At 35.6% G+C, this 27,338-nt stretch overlaps 1 protein-coding gene across 1 annotated transcript in view; it reads left to right on the forward strand.

Annotated features, from left to right (window-relative positions):
• DNAH14 (dynein axonemal heavy chain 14) overlaps positions 1-27,338 on the forward strand; it is a 388,841-nt gene that overhangs the window by 221,995 nt on the left and 139,508 nt on the right. The window contains exons 38-43 of the mRNA XM_043922886.1: positions 4,415-4,508; positions 5,823-6,031; positions 7,102-7,354; positions 11,130-11,211; positions 16,353-16,582; positions 20,693-20,809. Of these exons, the coding sequence (XP_043778821.1) occupies positions 4,415-4,508; positions 5,823-6,031; positions 7,102-7,354; positions 11,130-11,211; positions 16,353-16,582; positions 20,693-20,809 (985 nt within the window). The remainder of the gene's footprint in view (positions 1-4,414; positions 4,509-5,822; positions 6,032-7,101; positions 7,355-11,129; positions 11,212-16,352; positions 16,583-20,692; positions 20,810-27,338) is intronic.

Raw genomic sequence — 27,338 nt, forward strand, 5'->3', positions numbered from 1 at the left:
TATATGTACCATATCTTTCTTTATCTGTTCCTCTGTTGATGGACATTTAGGTAGCTTCCATGTCCTGGCTATTAGAAATAGTGCTGCAATAAACATTGGGGTGCATATATCTTTTTGAATTATGGTTTCCTCTAAGTATATGCCCACGAGTGGGATTGCTGGGTCATATGGTAGTTTTAGTTTTAGTTTTTTAAGGAACTCCGTACTGATCTCCATAGTGACTGTACCAATTTACATTCCCATTGTGTTTTAAAATGATTAATAAATGATAAAATGAAGTTAAAGATACTTGCTTTTAAAGAAAAACACAGTGGATTAAGCGTAAGTAGAGGATAACCTAATGATCCCAGCACCACCAATATAACTTCCAAACTAATGAGATTCAAAAATGCTTCAGTTAAAAGTGTAAACTATTTAATACAAAATTCATCAAAGAATAAATATGAATAGCAAAAAAACCTTGTAAGTTTATATTCTCATTAGTAATAAGTACAGATTAGTAGTGAATTTCATTTACTATATACTGTATTTACCCTATGTGTGTGTGAGTGTGTGTGTGTGTTAGTTGCTTAGTCGTGTCCGACTCTTTGCAACCCCATAGACCGCAGCCCACCAGGTCTCTCCGTCCATGACATTCTCCAGGCAAGAACACTGGAGTGGGTTGCCATTTCCTTCTCCAAAAGGAACTATAGAAGGAAAGAAAGTGAAGTCACTCAGTCGTGTCCAGCACTTTGTGACCCCATGAATTGTAGCCTATCAGGCTCCTCCATCCATGGAATTCTTCAGGCAAGAGTGCTAGAGTGGGTTGCCATTTCCTTCTCCATATTTACCCTATACTAAAGTGTAATAACAAAAAAGATAATATTTGAAACAAAGCAGATTACGAAAAGCTTTTTAGAAATAGAGAACTAATATTCCATAATTATAAGACTGTGAAGTAGAGATTTGTACATGTCTGGTGGTAGTTTTGGAAATACATATTGATAGTTTTAACTTGTCATTTTGTTTGATTTAGAAATCTGTTCCTAGTAATTTGTCCTAAGGAAATAAAATTTGTTGTATTATTGCTGTTTTCACATTGATATGAGAATGGTATGTTTAAAAGAATTAAAAATGTGTTTGTCATCTGTGCTATACTTATTTTTGACAATCAATGAAAATAAGTTTACAATATATTCTTTTGTACATCCTAACTTTTCAGTAACACCTTTCCCTATTCTAATATTATTGTTATATCACTGGTTGCTTAATAACAAACATATAATAAACTTTTTAAATTTTCATCTGTGTATTAATATAATTTATTTTGTTGTATGTGTTTAACTTAATTTTTTCCCAAATGTAAAATTGTTCTGACACAATTGGATAATTCATCTCCTTCCCACTGTTGTTGTTAGAAAAGATGCTAAGTATTATTTAAATCTTCTTAAATGTATTGTTATTTGTTTTGTGGCCTAAATGTAATCTATTTGGATAAAGTGTCATGTGCACTTGAAAGGAATGTGAATTCTGCTGTTTTGGGATGAAATAGTCTCTATATATCTATTAAATCCATTGGTCTAATGTATCACTTAAGACCAATATTTTCCTACTGGGCTTCCTTGATGCCTCAGCTGGTAAAGAATGCACCTGCAGAGCAGGAGACACAAAGGACACCAATTCTATCCCTAGGTTGGGAAAATCCCATGGAGGAGGAAAATGGCAACTCACTCCAGTGTTCTTGATTCAAAATTCCCACAGACAGAGGAGCCTGCGGGCTACTATCCAAAGGGTTGCAAAGAGTCAGACATGACTGAGTGACTAGACACACACACAAAACACATTTTCCTATTGATTTTCTGTCTAAATGATCTGTCCATTGATGTAAGTGTAGTGTCAAACTATTGCATTACTGTCAATTTCTCTCTTTACATTTGTTATCATTTGCTCTATGTTGGTGCTCCTATGTTAGGTGCATATATTTACAATTACTGTATCTTCTTGTTGGTTTGACTATCTATCTTTTAATTAATAGAGTTTTAAGAATTTTTAAAAATATCTTCAGGATATAAGTCCCTTATCAAATTCCTTGCTTGTGTGCTAAGTTGCTTCAGTCATGTCCAACTCTTTGCAACCCTATGGATCGTAGCCCGCCAGGCTTCTCTGTCCATGAGATCCTCCAGGCAAGAATACTGGAGTGAGTTGTCATGTTCTCCTCCAGGTGATCTTCCCAACTCAGGGATCAAACCCAGGTCTCCTGCATCACAGACAGATTCTTTACCGCTGAGACACCGGGAAAGCCCCACCAAATTCCTTATACAATTAACAAATAATTTTTTCCCATTCTGTGAGTCTTTTTAGTTTCTTGATGGTATCATTTGAAACACAAAAGTTTTTAACTGTTATAAATCCAATCAACTTTTTCTTTTATCACTTTTCCTTTTGGTATCATATCTTAAGAAAACTTTGCATGATTCAAAGTCAAAAGACTGTCTCTTGTTTTATTCTAAGATTTTTATAATTTTTTTATATTTAGATCTTTGGTCTGTTTTGAGTTAATTTTTGTGTATAGTGTAAAGAAGTAAAAAGAAAAGATTGTACTCAAGTCCTGAAAAAATTTAAAAAATAGTAAGGCACTCACACAGAAATGGAACTAATAGAGAAATGGAAATAAATAGAAGCATGTTCAACATAGATAGGAATTTAGTATGAAGCTAAAGTAATAATTCTAATCAGCAGGAAAAGCATTTTTTATTTAATCCACTGTCTATATAATTTTCCATTTTACTGTGTGAAAATAGAAAGACTTTTACTTCACTCCCTACACAGAAATAAAACTCCAGATGAAATAATTAAACTAAATTAATTAATATAAAGTAAAATAATTAAAATAAAATTGAGGGACATAGTTTCAGAGTTAGGAAATAATTAATATTGGAACCCAAAAATTATAAATAAAAAGATAAAAGCATTTGACTGCAAATATAAATGAGCAAATATTTTTTCAGTGATTGCAACAAGCAACATTAAAACAAACCACAGTCTGGAAGAAAATATTTACAGTATATATTATAAGCAATGAGCTGATATTCCTAATATAAAAAAAGAACTTCAAAGATAAATAAGAAATGATTAAGCAACTAAATAAGGAAATGAGGAAAGGCTATGAGTATAAAATTGATAGAAAAATAAAAATTACCAATAGACATATGTAAAGACGTTCAGGCTAAGCATTAGACAAAAAAGAATAAAAAGTATGACAATGATAAACACATTTTTTTCTCATTGAATTATCAGTACTTAAGAATATTGAAAGCTAAAACATTCAGTGTTAACAAAAATGTGAAGAAACAAACATTCTTTCATCACATTGATGGAGCATTATTGCCACAAACTTTCAGAAAGAATTTTAGTTGTTGTTGTTAGTCACTAAGTTGTGTCTGACTGAAATTTAGTAGAATTTATTAAAGGTTAAAATATATAATGTTGGACCCACAATTTCACATTTTAAAAAATCTATCTAGAGAGGAAAAAATGGAGTAGAGCATAATGTCTTATCTACAGGTATGATAATTGCAGAATTTTGTAATAGGAAAAATAATTGGAAATAGCCTTGGATTTATTTTTCTTCTTCGCAATGAGACTTGGGAATTAGAAGCACCTGACTATTGTTTGTTGCATTGCTAAGACCTGACTGAAACATGGTGCTGACACCAATGTTTGGTATCTCTCTTTAGAAGCCTTACTGTGCCCCTCGCACGGCTCTAGAGTTTGGTCTTCTCTCTACACTGGGTGGTAAAGGAAGCCAGCGCCAGTCAGCTGATGGTATCATACTCAGCCTCACTGGGGAGGTAAATAGGTCATTACCCGCACCCGCCGCACCCCCAGATAATGAAGATCAGAATTCCTCAGAGATTGACGTGATAACAACCTGTATTTGAATCACCTGGGGAGCATATTAAAAATGGAAATCTTGGGGTCCATCTCAAACCAATTCAATCTGAATCTCCAAAGTTGAGGTGTTAGAATTTAATAATGCTGCAGGTAATTTTTATGTCCCTTAAAATATAAAAACTCCATCATGAAGGAAAGTCTAACAAAAACATACACCAAAATGTCAACTATCTTTTTTTTTAATAGGTGGTGGCAGTTTAGAGAACTTTTTCTTTATTCTCTGAGCTTTGCTGTAGTAGTTGAATATTATAAAAGTACGTACTATCTTTATGAAAACAACAACTAAAATAAAAGAATTTTCTGAAAGAAAATGATCAGTAGTCATAACTCAATTCCATTATACTGTGCTGGTTACATGTTGGCCTTTCAGCTGCAAAACCTCTTATATTTTTATTACTCAAAAAAGTGTATTGACATAGACCATTTGAGTACAAAAGTATGATCAAATAAAAGTTTAAACATTATTGATTACATATTTTAGGTTTTCAAGCTTGATTTCTCTGATGCAGCAGATTCTGATTATCATATTTTTGAGAAGGAGATGGAGAAAGATATTAAAATTCCAGAAAGTCAAAGTAAGTATTATTAATAAATTCAGCAAAGATTATTGATTAACATAGAAGAAAGACTGAACCAACATGAGCTCTATTTACACCTTTAAAAACATTTTTGATGAGTGATATTTTGTCCTTGTACCATTTATTTTTTCCTCATGTGTTTATTTAAAACTTGTATATGTTAGTGTACATATATAATTATATATGTAAATGCTAGCACTTACATAGCCCATTCATTTTACAAATGACCATTAATATCTCACAAGAACCAAGTAGATACTAAAGGTAGGAATAAATATCAGGTTAGAAGTAGCAGTGGCAACCTACAATAGTATTTTCAGACAATCTAAACATTCCCAGGCCAAATCATACAACCCAAGCATATTCATCTAAAATGAATTGTACACCCATTATCTGCCAGTTTGCTATGTGCCAGGGGGACAGAGAGTATACATGAAAAGATCCCTGCTCCAAAAGAGCCAGCAGTCTACTGCAGAAGCCCCAGTCATGGCTTTCTCTACTCCATGGTGAACGTCATATCGACATATCCACCAGTAGTATACTTATGCTCCTGACTTTGAAAGAGATTTCTGCTATTGTTTCTACATTTTTAGGGTTCCTGAATTTTGTGTATCAGTTTTGGTATTCAATGTGGGAGAGTACAATGATTGAGCATAATATTTCTTTCATCGGGTTTTGAGACATTCCCCAAGGCAGTTATTTCAGCCCAAGGCAGGCTGTCTGGATCCCAGCTCTACGCTCCTGTTCTTCTGGGATGTTTTTGTATTTCAGGTGTTTAACTATTTTTTTAATCTCTATAATGATCCATGTATCCTGACCAATAGATTTTCTAATATTGTGTAGCAATGTGCTGGCTGTAGAGTGTGCAAAGTGAAGAAAATGAGTTCCCCAAGTGAAATACTCTTAACATCTGTCTACTTGATTCTTTCTTCAAAGGACATCCTATTTCCCTTTATTTCCCAGAGGCAGCATATCCAAAAAATATTCCTGGGTTGAAAGGGGAAACAAACCATATTGTTATGGAAAAACTAGATTCATGGATCTTCTAATTCAAATTTTAAGGGTTAATTATACAATTCAGCAAACTAAGAATACCAAAACAATGTTTAAAGTATTGCTAAGTATGTGTTATGAATATTCACAATTAATATATATGAGACTCATTTAAGCACATTCATTCTAGGCTTTTCTAGGACATCATTCTTCATCTTAATTAGAAAGTACTTTTTAATTAAAAGAAAAATTAGCAAGATTGTAAGGAGAGGAAAGTGAGGTTTTTCTCAATTACATTACAAATATTTTTCTTTCCAGACTTTGATTGGCAGTGGATTGTCTTAGATGGTCCAGTGGATAACTTCTGGGTAGAAAATCTAAATTCTATGCTAGATGACACTAGGACGCTGTGCTTAGCAAACAGCGAGAGAATAACTTTGACTAGTAAAATCAGAGTGATCTTTGAAGTGGACAGTCTAGCTCAAGCTAGTCCTGCTATTGTCAGCCGATGTGCAATGGTCTATATGGTAAGTTTCTAATACAAATTTCTTAACAAAGAAAATTTATTATTTAGTCATTATCTGTAGCATTTTATGTTTATTTTGTTTCCTCTGGATTCAGCAGGGCTATCCTAGTAGTTATGAAATTTTATGTCCCCTGGTAGGCTGCTGTCTATGGGGTCGCACAGAGTCGGACACAACTGAAGTGACTTAGCAGCAGCAGCAAAGCCTCCTAACCCAGAAGTAAATACAAATGCTAATTACTACTGTTACTAATATGCTTAGTCGATCCACTCAGTAACTGGAATGTCAGTATTTTCCACAACCGTGCGTAAGTAGTGCTTTCAATAGGTTAAGTTACTTGATAGGAATTATTTTTCCAATCGAGGAACGTTTGCCCTGAAGGCTTTTCATGCCCACTCTATGACTCTTGCATGCATTCTCAGTTGCTTCAGTCATGTCCGACTCTGTGCAACCCTATGGACTGTGGCCCACCAGGCTCCTCTGTCCATGGGATTCTCCAGGTAAAAATACTGGAGTGGTTGCCATGCCCTTCTCCAGGAGATCTTCCCGGCCCAGGGATTGAACCCGAGTCTCCTGCATCTCCTGCATGACAAGCGATTTCTTTACCTACTGAGCCACTTGGGAAGCCCCCCCCCCATGACTCTCAGGACTTATGAAATGCATTACCAATGCAGTGGTAAGGAATAGAAGATACAGCAAAGAATGAATGTTCCTTACACATGAAATTAATTATTAACCATGATTAGCCCTATGTTCTAATCTCCTTAGCTCAATGTAACCACTAAATTAGACTGCTGATTTTCTGGGTAAGCAGTTCCTCTTACCACATGTGCATAGCCTCAACACAGCTCCCTGTACATAATCCTCCAGTTGCTTGTTGTTGTGTAGGATTGTGGTTAAAATCAGGAAGAGTAATTCTTTAAGGTGTTTTTGATCACTTGCCCTTTAATGAATGCTGATTCTAAACCATTATTTGGCAGGGGCAGTAGTGAAATAAAGAGATAGTAAGAAAGTAGATGGACACTGTAATTTTATTTATTTATATTAAAATACCTTGTACTTTCTATTATTAGAATCCTGTTGATCTGGGATGGGAGCCTTATGTTAAGTCATGGCTTCTGAAAAATTCTAAAATTATGAATAAATCAGAAGTGGATTGTCTTGAATTCATGATTAAAAGTAGTGTCACAGATGGACTACAGTTTATAAAGAAACATCAGAAATTTCAGCCATTTCCTGTACAAGACATAACAATTGTTACAACTCTCTGCAGAATTCTTGATGCATTCTTCGAGTTCATGAGTAAAACTGGAATCTTTGAACTACGTGAGTTTTTGCCCCTAAGTCATATCAGTGATATATCTTAGTCAATGTCAGTTATTTATCACCTTCTATTCAATTATAAAAGAAAGAAAGGAAAGCCAGAAGTTTTCAGTCCATTTGAACTAATAGCAGACTTGCACATGAAACAAATTAAAAATCATTTATAAAAGAGTATATCAATAAATTGATATCATCTATAAGTGCTGAAGGGTAACATTGCAGGCAAATTCTTAACCAGCTGACCCACCAGAAAAGCCATATTTGATTCCTGATGAGATGGCAAATTAGCACAAAACCCCAACCCAGTTAGGATCTATTGAATTAAAGAAATTGTGTGAAATCCCTGGGGTGACAAGATGGCTAAGGTTCCTGTGAGGGAAAACAGAAACCCTGAACAGAAGAGAACTGAATACTGCCATGAATGGGAGACAAAGTGGAGGAGAATATTTAGGTTTTCTCTTTCCCCGTCTCCTCATGGTTCTGAATGGGCTCTTGTTCTTCCCTTTTCCAGTTAGCAAACCACAGCATAACTAGAAGCAGCAGTAGGCAAAGGAGCAGAGATGATTCTCAAAGAGTTATTAAGATGGTTAGTATAATATAGTATCTCTAATGGCAACCCACTCCAGTGTTCTTGCCTGGAGAATCCCAGGGACGGGGGAGCCTGGTGGGCTGCCGTCTGTGGGATCACACAGAGTCAGACACGACTGACGCGACTTAGCAGCAGCAGCAGGAGCAAAATATATGGGCAACGAACTAGGCCCATTAGCTTGTGTTATAAGAAGTCAAGGATGAATGACCAGAAGGCTGAGGGTAGCTGCCTCAGTAAAAAGTCATGATCCGTTGCTTATTTCCAAACCTGACATGGCTTTCAGGCACAGAACTCACTGAATAGAGGAAGCTGGGACCCTCTGCACAGTCATGGAAAGTAGTTACAAAATAGTAACTAGTCCTTCTCCAAAGGGAACTGCAAACATTTTCTTGAGTAACTTAAACTAGGGAGAAAGGAAAAAAACATTTTGGGGGTTGGCCAAAAAGTTTGTTCTGTTTTTTCTGTGCTTAATTATCTTTTAATTTAAAATTTTTTGTTAGATTGTACTGTGACAGCTGTCATAAGAGCATGCATTTTCAAAAAACTTATCAAAACAACTGAATTTTTATGTACCTATTTAATACTCTGGTTTCTCTTCAGATCATATAAATCTTTAAGCCTTTTTGTGTGTGTAACCATTTTAATATTGAAGATGGAAGAAAAAGAAACATTTTTGGCACATTTGTTGTTGTTCAGTTGCTCAGTTGTGTCTGACTCTTTGCAACTTCTGTCATTTACTTTGCTTCCCTGTCATTTATAATATCCTGGAGTTTGCTGAAACTCATGTCCATTGAGTCGGTGATGTCATCCAACCATCTCATCCTTTGTAACCCCTTCTCCTTCTGCCCTCAATCTTTCCTAGCATGAGGGTCTTTTCCATGAGTCAACTCTTCACATCAGGTGACCCAAGTATTGGAACTTCATCATTAGCATCAGCCTTCCAATGAATATTCAGGGTTAATTTCCTTTAGGATTAATTGGTTTAACCTCCTTGCTGTCCAAGGGACTCTGAAGAGTCTTCTCCAGCACTACAGTTCAAAAGCATCAATTCTTTGGCTCCCAGCCTTCTTTATGGTCCAACTCACACGAATGTACATGACTACTGGAAAAACCATGGCTCTGACTATCCAGGTGTTTGTCAGCAGAGTGATGTCTCTGCTTTTTAATACCCTGTCTAGGTTTGTCATAGCTTTTCTTCCAAGGAGCAAGCGTCTTTTAATTTCAGCTGCAGTCACTGTCCACAGTGATTTTGGAGCCCAGGAAAATAAAATCTGTCACTGTTTCCACTTTTCCCCCTTCTATTTGCCTTGAAATGATGAGACCAGATGCCATGATTTTAGTTTTTTGAATGTTGATTTTTAAGCCAACTTTTTCACTCTCTTTCACCTTTGTCAACAGGCTTTTAGTTCCTCTTCACTTTCTGCCATTAAGATTGTGTCACCTGCATATCTGAGATTGGTATTTCTCCTGGCAATCTTGATTCTAGCTTGAGATTCATCCAGCCTGGCATTTCTCATGATGTACTCTGCATATAAGTTAAATAATCAGGGTGACAATATAAGCCTTGTCATTCTCCTTTCTGAATTTTTAACTAGTCCATTGTTCCTTGTCTGGTTCTAACTGTTGCTTCTTGACCTGCATACAGGTTTCTCAGAAGACAAGTAAGGTGGTTTGATACTCCCATCTCTTTAAGAATTTTCCAGATGGGCTCAAAATCCATGAGTTCTATCTCCCAGACTAGGGATATTCCCACAATTCCACACTGCTCCCCCTCTCTCACCCCACAAACCCCTGATCAGTTTGTACTGTTTTAAACAGTAATTTTTCAAATGTGAGTGTAGAGTCTTCCACAGTCTGATAAAAACAACATAACTTTCAGCCTTTGCAATGACACATTTCCCTTTAGATTTCTTTCTATGGAGAAGGTTCCACATGTCTTATCTTGCTGGTTAGGAAGTAAGCAAGGATCCCATCTTATACTTGTGAGTCTTGACAGCATAGACACAGAGAATTGACAGTTCATACTCAATGATGGATTACCTCTTGTCTTAGTGAGACAAGCAGTATCTGGTCTGCAACAACCCCATGAATTTGGGATTAAACTGGATGCTTTCTGGTCCTTTGAAGAAAGTGTCCCCAGAATACGTGTGAATGATACTCACAGAAGGCACTCAAGAGCACCATTCACCTATTTCTTACAGTGGATATAATTCAGGAACAGCCAAGTGGGAGAAATGCGCAAAGCACAGGGGAAGAGAGTGGGAAGCTTCCATCTCTCTCTGAGAGCATCACTCTTCCAGCATCTTCCTGTGTTCATTCTCCTGGAAGTTCCTTATGTTATTTTAGTATAAAGAAGACAAATATTATAAAAGAAAAAAAGCTTAAAGGAATAATGAATAATCATTCACTGTTTGTGTTCCTCTGTGAAATGGGTGACTTGAGAAAAAAATGAATGATGGAGAATAGAAAAGAAACAACTAAAAACTATACCTGTGTGATGTTTACTTTGATATATTTTTCTTTGTAAGCATAAAGCTTTCTTTTTTAATGCTTCATGTATTAGAACTCATTTATTATTTACTTTGTAATGCACACCATATTTGATGGTGGTGACCTGAATATTTTAAAGTTTTTATTTTGGAATAATCAAACTTACAAAAAGTTGCTAGAATAGAATGAAGAACATATGTGTACAGATTTGTTCTTCAAATAAATAGTAACCAATTCAACAACTGCAGATACATTCTCTGCTCCTCTCATCTTAGAAAAAGTAACATACTTTTGATGGGATAAGATAACTAGTTGGTCTGATAAGTCTAAGATACTGATGTGAAATAAGGATGTTCTATGACAGTTCACAAAGTAAACAGTGGTCAAAGTTGCATGTGTGTGTTCTAAGTCACTTCAGCCATGTTCGACTCTTTGTGACCCTGTGAACTGCAGCCCACCAGGCTCCTCTGTCCATGGGATTCTCCAGGCAAGAATACTGGATTAGGTCGCCGTGCCCTCCTCCAGGGGATCTTCCTGACCCAGGGATCCAACCTGTGTCTCCTGCAGCTCCTGCACTGCAGGTGGATCTTTATGGCTGAGCCCCCGTGGAAGCCCATGTTAAAGGTAACACCTCATTAACTAATCAGCTAAATTTTAGGTCTGTTGTTAATTGTGGGAAAATTCTCTTTCTTTTTTAAGGTGAAGATTTGAAGGACATTTCATCTGAGGAGATAATTTCACATTCAAAGGTTTCTGTCAAATTCAAAGATATGGAAAACAGGTCAGCTACATTCATCCAAAGATATGTTTTATTAACTACTAAGTGCCAAAACTCTAATAGAAACAGGATTATCTGTCAATAAACCAATAATCTGTGACTTCCTAATATCAAAATTCAATTAAATTTATTTTATCCCAGTTTAGAGTCTCTGTATATTTAATACAAGATCACCAGATTTTGGTAAGTTATCTAAATAATGTGAATACGTTTGTCCAGACACTACATGTTTGAGAGTGGAATAAAGTTGATGTGAATTTATTTTATGAATCTGTCCTTTATGAGCTGAGAAATGTTGAACAAGTTACTAAATATTTTTGATCTCTGATTTTTTTCATTTATAAATAAAACTGGAATAATGCTGTGATGTGTCAGATATTTAGAGTAGTAGCTGGTATAGAGTAAATGCTCAATAATTATAGAAACTATAGTGATATAGTTGTGCTCACCCCACAATTCTGCCATTTTGTAGGACAGGGTTTCACTATTGAGGCTTTCCTATATCTCATTATGAGATCCTGAGACATTTATACCACATTTGCTTTTAAATGATAGAACATTGTAAATATTTTTTTTACCTGTCAATTCTGCCTTCAAATTCATTCCTTTATCTATATCTTGATCATCAGCATCCTAGACCAAAAGTTTATTATTTCTTTCCTTTACTGTTGCTATAACCTCCTAAATTTTTCCAGTTTTCTAGTCCATATCTAACATGACAACCATATATTATTTTTAATTTTTATTAAATAGCAAGTAGCCATAAAAGGATATTTATAAAGTATGTGCAAGATATAAATAATAATACACAAACATTCATATACATACCACTCAGTTATTAAAAAGAAGTACTGGTTTATCTTTGAAGTTCCTAGTGTACCTATCTAAACCATATGCCATCCCATCATCTGAGATAACTACTATACTGAATTTTATGTTTATTAATATATTCCTAAGCAGTATATGTTTCAACTTTGCACATTTTAACTTCACTGGAATCACTATGTTCTTCTGTGACTTGAATTTTTGTTCAATGTTATGTCCTGCTGATTAATCCATTGTACATGTAGGGGGTCTTCATTCATTTTCACTGCATATTTCTCTGTGAAAATATGTCACAATTTGTCCATTTATAAGCATAGGTTTTGACTATTTGGTGACATCTATGTGCAATTGTCTCTTGTGTTGTTGGAAAAGGGTGTTGCTATGATCAGTGTGTTCTCTTGACAAAACTGTTAGTCTTTGCCCAACTCATTTTGTACTTCAAGACCAAACTTGCCTGTTACTCCAGGTATCTCTTGACTTCCTACTTTTGTATTCCAATCCTCTGTGATGAAAGGGACATTTTATTTTTTTTGGTGCTAGTTCTAAGGACTTCATAGAACCAGTCAACTTAAGCTTCGGCATTAGTGGTTGGGCCATAGACTTTGATTACTGTAATGTTGAATGGTTTATACAACATTTTAAAGACATTATAGACAATTATTAAAGACAATAGTCTATACAGTCAGCAAAAACAAGACCTGGAGCCGACTGTGGCTCAAATCATCAGCACCTTATTGCAAAATTCAGTCTTAAATTGGGCCATTAATTATGACCTAAATCAAATCCCTTATGATTACACAGTGGAGGTGATGAATAGATTCAAGAAATTAGATCTGGTAGACAGAGTGCTTGAAGAACTACAGATAGAGGTTCATAACATTGTACAGGATGCAGTGACTAAAATCATTCAAAAGAAGAAGAAATGCAAGAAGACAAAGTGGTTGTCTATGGAGGCTTGCAAATAGCTGAGAAAGCAAAAGGCAAGAGAAGAAAGGACAAAAGGGAAAGGGCAAAGGGAAAGATATATTCAACTGAATGCAGAATTTCAGAGAACAGCAAGGAGAAGTAAGAAGGCTTTCTTAAATGAACAGTGCAGAGAAATAGAGGAAGAAAATAGGATGGGAAAGACTGGGGATCTCTTTAAGAAAATTGGAGATATCAAAGGAAAATTTCATGGAAGGATGGGCACAATACAGAACAGAAATGATAAGGGCCTCACAAAAGCAGAAGAGATTAAGAAGAGGCAGCAACAATATACAGAACTACACACACAAAAAAGGTCTTAATGACCTGGATAACCATGATGGTGTGGTCACTCACCTAGAACCAGATATCCTGGAGTGTGAAGTCAAGTGGGCCTTAGGAAGCATTACTATACACAAAGCTAGTGGAGGTGACAGAATTCCAGCTAAGCTATTTAAAATCCTAAAAGATGATGGTTTTAAAGTGTTGCACTCAATATGTCAGCAAATTTGAAAAACTAAGCAATGGCCACAGGGCTGGAAAAGATCAATTTTCATTCCAGTCCCAAAGACAATGCTGAAGAATGTTCAAACTACTGAACAATTGCAGACATTTCACATGATAGTAAGATTATGCTCAAAATGCTTTAAGCTGGACCTCAGCAGTACATGAACTGAGAACTTCTGGATGTAAAAGGTAGATTTAGAAAAGGCAGAGGAACCAGGGATCAAATTGTTAACATTCATTGGATCATAGAGAAAACAAGGGAGTTCCAGAAAAACATCTACTTCTGCTTCATTGGTTATGCTAAACCCTTTGACTGTGTGGATCACAACAAATTGTAGAAAGTTCTTCAAGAGATGGGAATACCAGACCACCTTACCTGTCTCCTGAAAAACCTGTATGCAAGTCAAGAAGCAACAGTTAGAACATTACATGGCACAACTGACTGGTTCTGAATTGGGAAAGGAGTATGTCAAGGCTGTATATTGTCACCCTACTTGTTTAACTTCTATGCAGAGTACATTACAAGAAATGCCAGGCTGGATTAATCACAGCTGGAATCAAGATTGCTGTGAGAAATATGAACCACCTCAGATATGTAGATGATACCACTCTAATGGTAGAAAGTGAAGAGAAACTAAAGAGTCTCTTGATGAGGCTGAAAGAGGACGGTGAAAAAGCCGGCTTAAGACTCAACGTTAAAAAAACTAAAGTCACAGCATCTGGTCCCATCACTTCATGGCAAATAGAAGGGGGAAAAGTGGAAGAGGTGATAGATTTTCTTTTCTTGGGCTCCAAAATTACTGAGGTCAGTGACTGCAGTCATGAAATTAAAATGTTTGCTCCTTGAAAGGAAAACTATGACAAACCTAGACAGCATATTAAAAAGCAGAGACTTCACTTTGCTGGAAAAGATTCATATAGTCAAAGCTATGATTTTTCCAGTAGCCATGTATGGATGTTAGAGTTGGACCTTATGGCTGAGTGCTAAAGAATTGATGCTTTTCAAAAGTGGTGCTGGAAAAGACTCTTGAGAGTCCGTTGATCTTCAAGATCAAACCAGTCAATACTGAAGGAAATCAACCCCAAGAATATTCACTGGAATGACTGATTACAATACTTTTGCCATCTAATGAGAAGAGCCTATTCATTTAAAAGACCTTAATGATAGGAAAGATTGAAGGCAAAATGAGAAGGGGACAGCAAAAGATGACATGGTTAGATGGCATCACCAACCCAATGGGCATGAATCTGAGCAAACTTTGGTAGTGGAGGACAGGGGAGCCTGGCGTGCTGCAGTCTCTGGGGTCACAAAGAGTCAGACATGATTTAGCATCTGAACAGCAGCAACAACAAAGTGTAGGTTGTTTTTTTTTTCCATTTTTTGGTTTTTACAAATATTATTGTGATAATTCTTGTGTGTGTCTCCTGGTATTTATATGCAAGAGTCTGATTTTTAAAAAACATAAATTAGAATGTTCCTCTGTTTTATAGCCATTTAATAACTTTGCATTACATTTAGAGTGGAAGGAGAAAAGTTTTGGCACAGCTTAAAAATCCCCTGCCTATATCTCCAGACTTATCGCCTAAACTTTTCAACTAGTTAGGTATGTTTCAAAGACACTGGATTTTTTTTTTCAGTTCTTCAAACTTGTCGTAACCATTTCACCTCATGGTCTTCACATATGTATGTCTCCTCAAAATGTTCTTCCTCTTACATTTTTCAAAATTGTACTCATTCTTCAGGTCTCAATTTAACTGTTATTTGTTCAAAGAAGTCTTCCCTGACTCGCAAACTTTAAATTAGTTATCTCTACTAATATTCTTCACAGTATGCTTGACTCTTTACTCTTTACACATATCATGGTTTGGTATTCATTTTCTTATCTCCAAAATAAGTGATCATATTTGTTTTGTTCAGAGTAACTGAGCTATAGTAGAAATTCAAAAAAATATTTGCTGAACAAACTCTTACATGTGAGGAGAAATGTCAGATAGGACTATATACATGCATTATACATTAAAAATTGCCAATAAAGTTCAGTGATACATTTTTAGGATTTTCATAATTTAAAAGTAATTTTATGAAAACTAAATCTTTAACCATTCAAAATATCCTGAAATCAGGCCCAAATCTTTTGGTTAGCCCCATCATCATTGGTGTTATCACTATGTTATTTGAGAGTCCCACAGCCCAAGATAACCTGGGTTGACCCAGACTGGAGAAGACTCGCCCCAGATTCACACTGCCTGCTTTTAGCCAATTTGATTTCAATCAACCTTTGGACTTGTTTGAGAAGAGTACAGAGTGAATGACTATTCATTTATGTCTTTCTACATTAAATGGAGACTTATCAGATTCTCTCCTAAGAGACAGATGAACTCTTAAGCAACAAATTGACCTAAAATAAAAGTGAATGTCATTTATTACCTGAAATAAAGTTTGACTACAAATCTTTTACACATATGGTACTTCAAAAATAAAAATAGTGTCAGTGTATAATTTACATGACTTAGCAAAGGTAAATTATACATTAACTCTAAAACTTCCATGTTAATACTTAACTGTAAAAAATTTTAGTAACAAAATTTTGATGTGGTAGTGCAATAAATTGCTGGACTGCTTTCTAACAGTTTTAATCTTTTAGTTTTAAGTCTTTCCACATTTTCCCACAAATTAAATTTTAATTTAATTAAAATTAAATAATTTTAATTAAATATTAAATCATTTATTATTTATTTATTATATATATTATATATTATTATTTATTAAATAAAAATTAAATTAAATTTTCCACAAATTAATTTTCCACAAATTAAAGTTTTAATCTTTCCACATCTACCTACCACAGGGATGAAAATGCATGGCCCATGGAGAAAAATCCTATTAAATTGAAAAAAACAATTCAAAAGCTTTTTGTGTTTGCATTTACTTGGGCATTTGGAGGAACTTTACAACGTGAAGATGAACATGAAGATGATATAATATTTTATCCAAGTTCGGAACCTGATTCACCTGCAAGAGTAACTTATGATTTTGACAACCTTGTTCGTGAATTATTTGAAAGCAATGCACAAATAGGTAAGTTCTGAAGGAAAAGTCACAATTATGCATACTTCAAAATGTTAATTTGAAACTCATCATTGGATTTATATTTATTTAGCTCGTCTATTTTAAATGTGAAGATTAGTGGTAAAAGATGGTTAAATAAGTACACTCTAACATCCCTAATAGGACTGGGACAACTGCACAACAAGGAGGAGGCCCAGCTCAACATCCAGTGTAGGCTCTGGCCATCCCAACACCAATCATAACCCCTATCAGGGGGATAATGTCCAGCATACACCGAATAAAGAGAAAGCAGACATTCATACTAAAAACAGCCTCTAACAAAAATTACTAGACTCATAGAGTCTACATGGGGACACTCTCACATTAAAAACAGACCTTTAAGACCACAGTACATAACTATTTCTCCTAAACTCATAGAGTCAGAGAAATATGAGTAGAATGAAGAAGCAGAGGAACCACTCCTAATTAAAAGATCAAGATAATTCCTCTGAAAGAACAAACAATGAAACAGGTATTTCCAGTCTACCAAATCACAAGTTCAAAAAGAAGTTAATGAAAATACTGAAGGAGTTAAGAAAGATTATTAGTAGAAATGCAGATTACTGTAAAAGGAACTAAAATTACAAACAGAGGCCAATTAAAATTTGGAAACTCATTTTCTAATACAAAACCTGAGCTAAAGGCAATGATGGCAAACTGTACCAAGCAGAAGAATGAAAAAGTGACCTCTTTCATTCAAAATAATAATGGAAATCACTCAGTCAGAAGAGCAAAGGGAAGACAAATGAAATAGAAATTAAAGCAGTATATGAGACCTACTGAATAATATAATGCATTCCACTCTATACATAGAAAGAATACCAGGAGGAGGAAAAAGAGAAAAGGGAATAAAAAATGTATTTGAAAAAATTATGGCTGATAGAAGGAGGGAGGGAGATTCAAGAGGGAGGGGACGTATGTACACCTATGGTTAATTCATGTTGATGTATGGCAGAAATCAAACCAATATTGTAAACCAATCACCAATCACTTAAAAATAAATTTCTTTTTTAAAAAGTATAAAATAACTTTGAAAAAGAGATTATGGCTGAAAACTTTCCAAATCTGAAGAAGGAAACAGATATACAGATATGAGAAACCCACATTAGGGCAAAGGACACACATAGATTGAAAATGATGGGATGAAAAAGTATATTTCATGCAAACTGAAATGTCAAGCAGGGATAGCAATGTTCATATAAAACAAAATAAACTTTTTTAAAAAGGCCATAAAGATAAAGAAGGACATTATATAACGATAAAATGATCAATACAAGAAGAGAATGTTACAGTCATTAACATATATGCACCCCAAATAGGAGCACCCACAAAAATCAAACAAGTATTAGCAGAAATAAAGGGAGAAACTGACAGAAATAAAATAATAATAGGAGACATTAATACCCTGTCATGCCAGTGGACAGGGATCTTCCAGACAGAAAATCAATAAAGCAAGGGAGATAATAAATGATAAAATAAAAGTTAGACTTAATTGATATTCTCAAGACATTACATGCAGAAAAACCAGAATACATATTCTTTTCAAGTGCACATGGAACATTCTCTAGGGTTGACCATATACTTGGACACAAAACAAGCCTCAGCAAATTTAAGAGGATAAAAATTATTTCAAGCATATTTTCTGACCACATATCACAAAAATATTAGAAATTAATCCCACAAGGAAAAATGAGCAAAAGAAGGATTATATTGAGGCAAAACAAAATGCTACTACAAATCCAATGGATCTATGATGAAATCAAAGAGGAAATTAAAAAATACCTTGAGGCAAATGGTAATGAAAACACTGCTATAAAAAACCTATTGGGTTCAGCAAAAGCAGTTCATAGAGGAAGATGCATAGTGATATAGGTCTTCCTCAAAAAACAAGAAAAATCTCAAACTAACCTATCATCTAAAATAATTAGAAAAAGAAACAAACAAAATCTAACATCATCAGAAGAAGGAAATAAAAATCAAAGAGTAAATGAATAAAATGGAGATTAGAAAAACAATAATAAAGCATCACCAAAACCAAGAGCTGGTTCTTTGAAAGAATAAACAAAAATCAGTAAACCTCTGGCCAATCTTACCAAGAAGAAAAGAGATAGGGCCCAAATAAACAAAATAAGAAATTACAGAAGAGAAATAACAACTGACAATAACAACAACAATATAACCATAAGGGAATACTATGAACAATTATTTGCAAACAATGACCCAGATAACCACAATGGTGTGATCACTCACCTAGAGCCAGACATCCTGGAATGTGAAGTCAAGTGGGCCTTAAGAAGCATCACTATGAACAAAACTAGTGGAGTTTATGGAATTCCAATTGAGCTATTTCAAATCCTAAAAGATGATGCTGTGAAAGTGCTGCACTCAATATACCAGCAAATTTGGAAAACTCAGCAGTGGCCACAGGACTGGAAAAGGTCAGTTTTCATCCCAGTCCCCAAAAAAGGCAATACCAAATAATGCTCAAACTACTGCACTGTTGCACTCATCTCACATGCTAGCAAAGTAATGCTCAAAATTCTCTAAGCCAGGCTTCAGCAGTACGTGAACCGTGAACTTCCAGATGTTCAAGCTGGTTTTAAAAAGGCAGAGGAACCAGAGATCTAATTGCCAACATCCGATGGATCATCAAAAAAACAAGAGTTCCAGAAAAATATCTTTAAAACATTTCTAAAACGTCTGTTTTATTGACTATGCCAAAGCCTTTGACTTTGTGGATCACAACAAACTGTGGAAAATTCTGAAAGAGATGGGACTACCATACTACCTGACCTGCCTCCTGAGAAATCGGTATGCAGGTCAAGAAGCAACAGTTGGAACTGGACATGAAACAACCGACTGGTTCCAAATTGGGAAAGGAGTACATCAAAGGCTGTATATTGTCACCCTGTTTAACTTACATGCAGAGTACATCATGAGAAATACTGGATTGGATGAAGCACAAGCTGGAATCAAGATTGCCGGGAAGAATATGAACAATCTCAGATATGCAGACAATATCATTCTAATGGCAGAAAGCAAAGAAGAACTAAAGAGCCTCTTGATGAAAGTGAAAGAGGAGAGTGAAAAAGTTGGCTTAAAACCCAACATTCAGAAAACTAAGATCATTGCATCTGATCTCATCACTTCATGGCAAATAGATGGGGAAACAATGGAAACAGTGAGAGACTTTATTTTCTTAGGCTCCAAAATCACTGCAGATGGTGATTGCAGCCATGAAATTAAAAGACGCTTGCTCCTTGGAAGAAAAGTTATGACCAACCTAGACAGCATGTTAAAAAGCAGAGACATTACTTTCCAACAAAGGTCTGTCTAGTCAAAGCTATGGTTTCTCCAGTAGTCATGCATGGATGTGAGAGTTGGACTATAAAGAAAGCTGTGCACCAAAGAATTGATCCTTTCAAATTGTGATGCTGGAGAAGACTCCTGCGAGTCCCTTGGACAGCAAGGATATCCAACCAGTCCATCCTAAAGGAAATCAGTCCTGAATATTCATTGGAAGGTGTGATGCTGAAGCTGAAATTCCAAACTTTGGCCACCTGATGCGAAGAACTGACTCATTTGAAAAGACCCTAATGCTGGGAAAGATTGAAGGCAAGAGGAGAAGAGGATGACAGAGGATGAGATGGTTGGATGACATCACCAACTCAATGGACATGTGTTTGAGTAAACTCCAGGAGTTGGTGATGGACCTGGCATGCTGCAATCCATGGAGTTGCAAAGAGTCGGGCACAACTGAGTGGCTGAACTGAACTGAACTGAATAATATACAGCACATGATAATAATCATAACTTCTGGGTAAGATTTCAAACAATATCAGATAATGAATTATTCATCTTACTTTCTGGATCCAAAATAAGTCAGAGATAATAAAGCTTTGCTTTTATACAATTAAAGATTAGAAGGAAAGATGATAGGCCTATTTTATGTGTTTGGTTATACCTTTAATGAAGAATTATTATTTCTGTTCAAACAATCATATCTTTCAAATAGAGATCATATTTTTAGTTAAACATTCCATGAATGAGACTCTATTTATTTATCATTTTCAAATGTAGGTATCAACCTTCCAAATGGTGAACATTCTATCTTTGCATATTTTGTGGATATACAGCAATGTGAATTTATACCATGGTCAGAATTACTTCCTAATATTCAGACACTAATACAAAGAGGTAAGAATTATTTTAAGAGCCATGCTCTAATTTCTCTAAAGTATTGATATTATTTTATATATAAAAGTGGTTATATCAGCACTAAGGACTGATGTATTCCAAGTCTGTTCAGGAACTCATTTGGATCTGTTTACAAAATAGTCTTTAAAAAATAACCTTTTAATATTGCTTTCTGAGCAAATTTAAATGTATTAGTATTTGATTGAGACTTGTACATTTTTAAATTCTAGTTAACTAAAAATCTTGCTAGTGGAAGTGCTCAATATTTTAATTAGCATGATTATTGAAAGGAAGAAAGGGAAAGGAACTCTTCTAGAATAAGTAAAACATATATGTAGCATTTCAATTGTAAAGGAACTTGCTAAGTAAAAATGAATAATCATAGTTGGACAAATATGCATATGTGCTAAATAATTTTTATTCTCAATCTTCTATGTATAGCAGAAAAAGATAACAAAATTGTTGTACTTCGAGAGTTTAGTTGGAATTGAAGCAGGAGCTTAATATGGACTAATATGCTTCATGTAGATTTCTTGCAAATATAAAAAATTCAATGAATGCAAATTGAACTTAATTACTTTGAAATGAGGTTTCTCTCATAGAGAGTTTCATATTTTAGTTATAAGAGTTTTTGACAGAAAACAACCAGAAATCTCAGAAACATGAAGCAACCAGAAAATTCTAAATCTAAATTAATTTCATTGGAAATAACAAGGTTCTATGGTACAATATTTACCACAGTATTACAGTTATTTGAAACCCCAAATTGTGTATCATATGGTAATGCTAATATTGGTCATTTTTATCCTTAGTTTTCAGCATGAAAAAAAACTGAACTATCAATGCACATAACTTAGTGTCCTAGTGTACAATTCCACCCTTACCGGAAACTACAGAGGTGTTTTCTCCAAATCTAAGACATTGCTTCCTCTGGCCCCAACTTACACTAATTGCAGGCAAGGGTTTAGGAGAAACTCAAACTCTCCAAGCTTCCAAACCCAAACTCATAACAGTAATCTTAGTATCACCGTATCATTTTTGATTCACCACTATATAATGCAAATCAAAAGTCCTGGTGTCAGACCAGGCTACTCTGGTCTCTGGGAAGATAGCAAGTTCTAGGGTCAGGAGCACTGTAAACCCATACTCAGTTAGATCCAATCCGTTGAATGAAGAGCAGCTTGATTTGGTTCTTGCAGAGAGGTCACTGCAGATCTTGGTGGCAAAGAGCGCACACCAAGTACATAAAGACAATGGACAGAAGTTCCAAGACTTCTCTCTTCAGAGAAGCTTTGCACCTCCCTTTTTAAACTCTTAATTTTGCTCTGGAAGGACCGATGCTGAAGCTGGAGCTCCAATACTTTGGCCACCTAATGCAAAGAGCCTACTCATTGGAAAAGACCTTGATGCTGGGAAAGATTGAAGGCAGAAGGTGAAGGGGGCAGCAGAGGATGAGATTATTAGATAGCATCACCAACTCAATGGACATGAATCTGAGCAAATTCTGGGAGACAGTGAAGGAAAGCGGAGACTGGCATGCTGCAGTCCATGCAGTTGCAAAGACTCGGACATAACTTAGCACCTGAACAACAACAACAAATATATATACACGAAAGTATAGGTACAATTAAGTATTAAAATATAGGATCAGTTTATTATGTATAAATTAAATCATATCATACATCAATTTTAATCTAAAATAAAAGACTAAATATTTAACATTATTAATTCATAACATTTAAGGATATCGATATCATTTTTCCCATGGTAACCCATAGTATAAAAGATTGTTTGAGCATCACACTTCAAAAATAACCTTTTATGATTAAAGTTTTTTCCCGAAAGCATTTTTTGTTTAAAAAGAGTACCCCTAATCTATAGTCTTTTCATACTGATTATGATGTTCTCGAGGCAAGAATGCTGTAGTGGTTACCATTCCTTCAAGACCTTCTAGAACTAACACCAAAAATAGATGTCCTTTTCATCATAGGGGATTGGAATGCAAAAATAGGAAGTCAAGAGATACCTGGAGTAACAGGCAAGTTTGGCCTTGGGGTTCAAAATGAAGCAGGGCAAATGCTAGCAGAGTTTTGTGAAGAGAACACCCTGGTCATAGCAAACACCTTTCAACAATGTGAGAGATGACAATAATCATACTGATTATATTCTTTGCAGCTGAAGATAGAGAAGCTCTATACGGTCAGCAAAAATTAGACCTGGGGCTGACTGTGGCTCAGATTATGAACTCCTCATTCCATATTCAGGCTTAAATTGAAGAAAGTAGGGGAAACCACTAGGTCATTCAGATATGCCCTAAATCAAATCCCTTATGTTTATACAGTGGAGGAGATGAATAGATTCAAGGGATTAGATCAGGTAGACAGAGTGCCTGAAGAACTATGAACAGAGGTTCATAACATTGCACAGGAGATGGTCACCAAAGTCATCCTAAAGAAAAAGAAATTCAAGAAGGCAAAGTGTTTGTCTGAGGAGGCCTTACAATAGCAGAGGAAAGAAGAGAAGCAAAAAACAAGGGAAAAAGGAAAAGGTATACCTAGCTGAATGCAGAGTTCCAGAGAATAGCAAGGAGAGATAAGAAGCCCTTCTTATGTGAACAATGCAAAGAAATAAAGGAAAACAATAGAATGGGAATGATATAATGGGAAAGAATAGAGATCTCTTCAAGAAAGTTAGGGATACCAAGGGAACATTTCATGCAAGGATCGGCACAAGAAAGGACAGAAACATCAAGGACCTAACAGAAGCAGAAGAGATTATGAAGAAGTGGCAAGAATATACAGAAAAACTATACAAAAAAGGTGTTAATGATCCAGATAACCACGATGGTGTGGTCACTCACCTAGAGCCAAACATCCTGGAGTATGAAGTCAAGTGGGCCTTAGGAAGCATACTACACACAAAGCTAGTGGAGGTGACAGAATTCCAGTGAAGCTATTTAAAATCCTAAAAGATGATGCTGTTAAAGTGCTGTACTCAATATGTCAGCAAATTTGGAAAATTCAGCAATGGCTGCAAGACTGGAAAAGGTCAGTTTTCATTCCAATCCCAAAGAAGGGCAATGCCAAAGAATATTCAAACCCATACAACTGCACTAATTTCACATGCTAGCAAGGTAATTCTCAAGTACTTCAATCCAGGCCTCAGTAGTGCGTGAACCAAGAACTTTCAGATGTACAAGCTGGATTTTAAAAAGGCAGACGAACCAGAGATCAAATTGCCAACATTTGTGGGATCACAGTGAAAGCAAACGAATTCCAGAAAAACATGTACTTCTGCTTCACTGACTATGCTAAAGCCTTTGACTGTGTGGATCACAACAAACTGTGGAAAATTCTGAAAGAGATGGGAATCTCTTACCACCAGACCAGCTTACTTGCCTCCTGAGAAATCTGTATTCAGGTCAAGAAACAACAGTTAGAACTGGACTTGGAGCAACCGACTGGTTCCAAATTGGGAAAGGAGTACATCAAGGCTGTATATTATCACTCTGCTTATTTAACTTATATGTAGAGTACATCGTGCAAAATGCCAGGCTGGATGAATCACAAGTTGGAATCAACATTGCCAGGAGAAATATGAACAATCTCAGATATGCAGATGATGCCATTCTAATGGCAGAAAGTGAAGAGGAACTAAAGAGTCTCTTGATGAGGGTGAACGAGGAGAGTGAAAAAGCTGGCTTAAAACTCAACATTCAAAAAACTAAGATCATAGCTTCCAGTCTCACCACTTCATGGCAAATAAAAGGGGAAAAAGTGGGAACAGTGACAGATTTTATTTTCCTGGGCTCCCAAATCACTGCAGATGGTGATTGCAGCCATGAAATTAATAGTCGCTTACTCCTTGGAAGGAAAGCTATGACAAACTGAAAGAGCATATTAAAAAGCAGAGACATCACTTTGCCAGTAAAGGTCCATCTACTCAAAGCTATGGTTTTTCCAGTAGTCATGTATGGATGTGAGAGTTAGACCATAAAAAAGGCTGGGCACAAGAATTGATGCTTTGAACTGCAGTGCTGAAGAAGACTCTTGAGAGTCCCTTGCACAACAAGGAAATCAAACCAGTCAATACTAAAGGAAATCATCCCTGAATATTCATTGGAAAGACCATTGCTGAAGCTGAAGCTCCAATACCTTGGCCGCCTGATGCGAAGAACCAACTCATTGGGAAAGACTCTGAGGTTGGGAAAGATTGAAGGTAGGAGAAGTGGGCAACAGAAGATAAAATGGTTGGATAGCATCATTAACACAATGGACATGAGTTTGAGCAAACTCCAGGAGATAGTGAAGGACAGGGAAGCCTGGTGTGCTGCAGTCCATTGGGTTGCAAACAGTCGGACATGACTTAGCAGCTGCAACAACAAATCTGTGGTCACCAAGGATGTATTCTGAAGCTCAACATTCATTAATATTCAATACATATTTATTCATTTTTATTAATAAAGCAATTTCCAGTGAATCCTGAGTGGGGATATAGGAAAACATATTACGTTTCCTTCTTCAATAACAAGATGGAATAATAGGATTTTCATGGTGGCAAAGTTAATAGTAATATTAGACAATTTGGGACTATTATGCTAAGTTGATCCTTTTCTTTCCATATTCCTCTTATGTTAATACCCTGTGTGGCGTAAACTGCTTCTTGTCAATCATCTCCATGCTTTCCTGTCTCTCTGTGAATAAAGTATTCATGTGGTCAATTGGGTTTCCAATTAAACCTTCCTTGCAGCTAAATGTGGCCGTATAACCCAGTTTTAGACAATGAAATGTGAACAGAAGTGAATAATGGCACAAGGAGATGGCGGGATGAATTGAGGAAATAGCCTTGAAATATGTACATTATCATGTGTAAAAGAGATAGCTAGTGGAATGTTGCTATATAATACAGAGAGCTCAGCCCAGTGCTCTGTGACAACGTAGAAGGGTGAGATGGGGGAAAGTGGGAGGGAGGTTCAAGAGGGAGGGCATATATATATACTTATGGCTGATTTGTGTCATTGTACAGCAGAAACCAAGACTCACTGTAAAGCAAGTATCCTCCTATTTAAAAAAGAAAAGAATGTATTAATATTAATGTTTTCTGAGATGCAAATTCGGCTTCTGAGTTGCAAATATGGTGGCAGGACCTAAATAACCATCTGGGACCTAGATATGGGAAGTGCATGTTAACAATGGCAAAAAAAAGATGAAAGAAGCCAAGTGTGGGTTCCTGATACTGCAGTGCTTACATATAAGCCCTGGACTGTTTTGTAAGAGAAGAATAAAATTCCACCTTTGAAACACCATTGTTGTATTTGTATCCTTACTAGAGCAGACAGAACTTGTATCATAATTAATATAGAATTTAGTACCTATAAATAAGGCAGTAACTTGAAAAAAACCGTGATGCCTGACACTAACTTAAAAGGCAGATGTTGGCAGCAAAGACTCAGTGTAGAAGTCTTGCTTGAATGCTCATGACTCCTGTTATGCCATGGCTAACCACTTGGCAAAACTGCTACCTGTTGTATCTTGGAAGCAAATCACATGCTTACCAAACCTGTTGTTCAGTCATTAAGTCGTGTATTACAAAAAGCTAATTTTTTAAATATGTAAGTAGCTTCTACAGTTCAAATAAAAGACCAGATGCCCATTTTCTATGAAAAAAATGGATAAAGAATATAAATAAATAGTTCATAGAAAAACAAATGGCTCTGAGATATAAAGAGTTGACTCATAATAAAAGAAATGCAAAATAAACTAGAATTAGATACATTTTTTTCACCTATAATATTGATGAGGATCAAAAAGTTTGATACTTTTGGCAAAGGGGTAAGGCCTCAAAGACTTTCAAACATTAGAGGACAATTTGTCAAAATTATAAATTGTATGTAAGTTTATAGTGACCCACCAACTCTACTTAGAAGAAATTATTTGACATATGTCCAAAAATGACATAAACTTAGCTTTATTTGTAATAGAAAAAGATTGGAAATGCCATAAATATCTCTTACTGGAGCTTTGGTGACTATTTTATTATATATTCATTAAATGCAATGTTAATCAGAAAAAAGTCTTTAAGGTTAAAGAAGAATCTCTAAAATTACACTAAACTTTTTAAAAATTGCAGAAATGTATCCACTTATTGGGAATTAGGTAATTAACTAGGACATAGGTATGAGAAGGAGACCATGTATGCACACCTTTGCACACCATAGTTTTGAAATGTGTACCATGTGAATGTGTTAATTTTTAATTTGAAAAGAGGTAAAATGAAAGATGAGGAAGTGAGGCTACATAGTATTTAACCTTTTTGAGGGTTTTGGCTGTGTAATAGGAGGCTATGGGATCAAGAGAGATTTGGTTTCGTTTGGGGCGTGTGTATGTGTGTGTGTGTGTGTGTGTGTGTGTTTGTGTGTGTGCATTTTATTTCACATGACTTGGCCATATTCACCTGATTTTTACTAAGAAAAATATCAATTTCATATGGTTCAATCACTAAAAAGATTGGTGATACTAGCACATATATG

The sequence above is a fragment of the Cervus elaphus genome, chromosome 14 (genome assembly GCF_910594005.1).
Source record: "Cervus elaphus chromosome 14, mCerEla1.1, whole genome shotgun sequence".
Classification (NCBI taxonomy): Eukaryota; Metazoa; Chordata; class Mammalia; order Artiodactyla; family Cervidae; genus Cervus; species Cervus elaphus.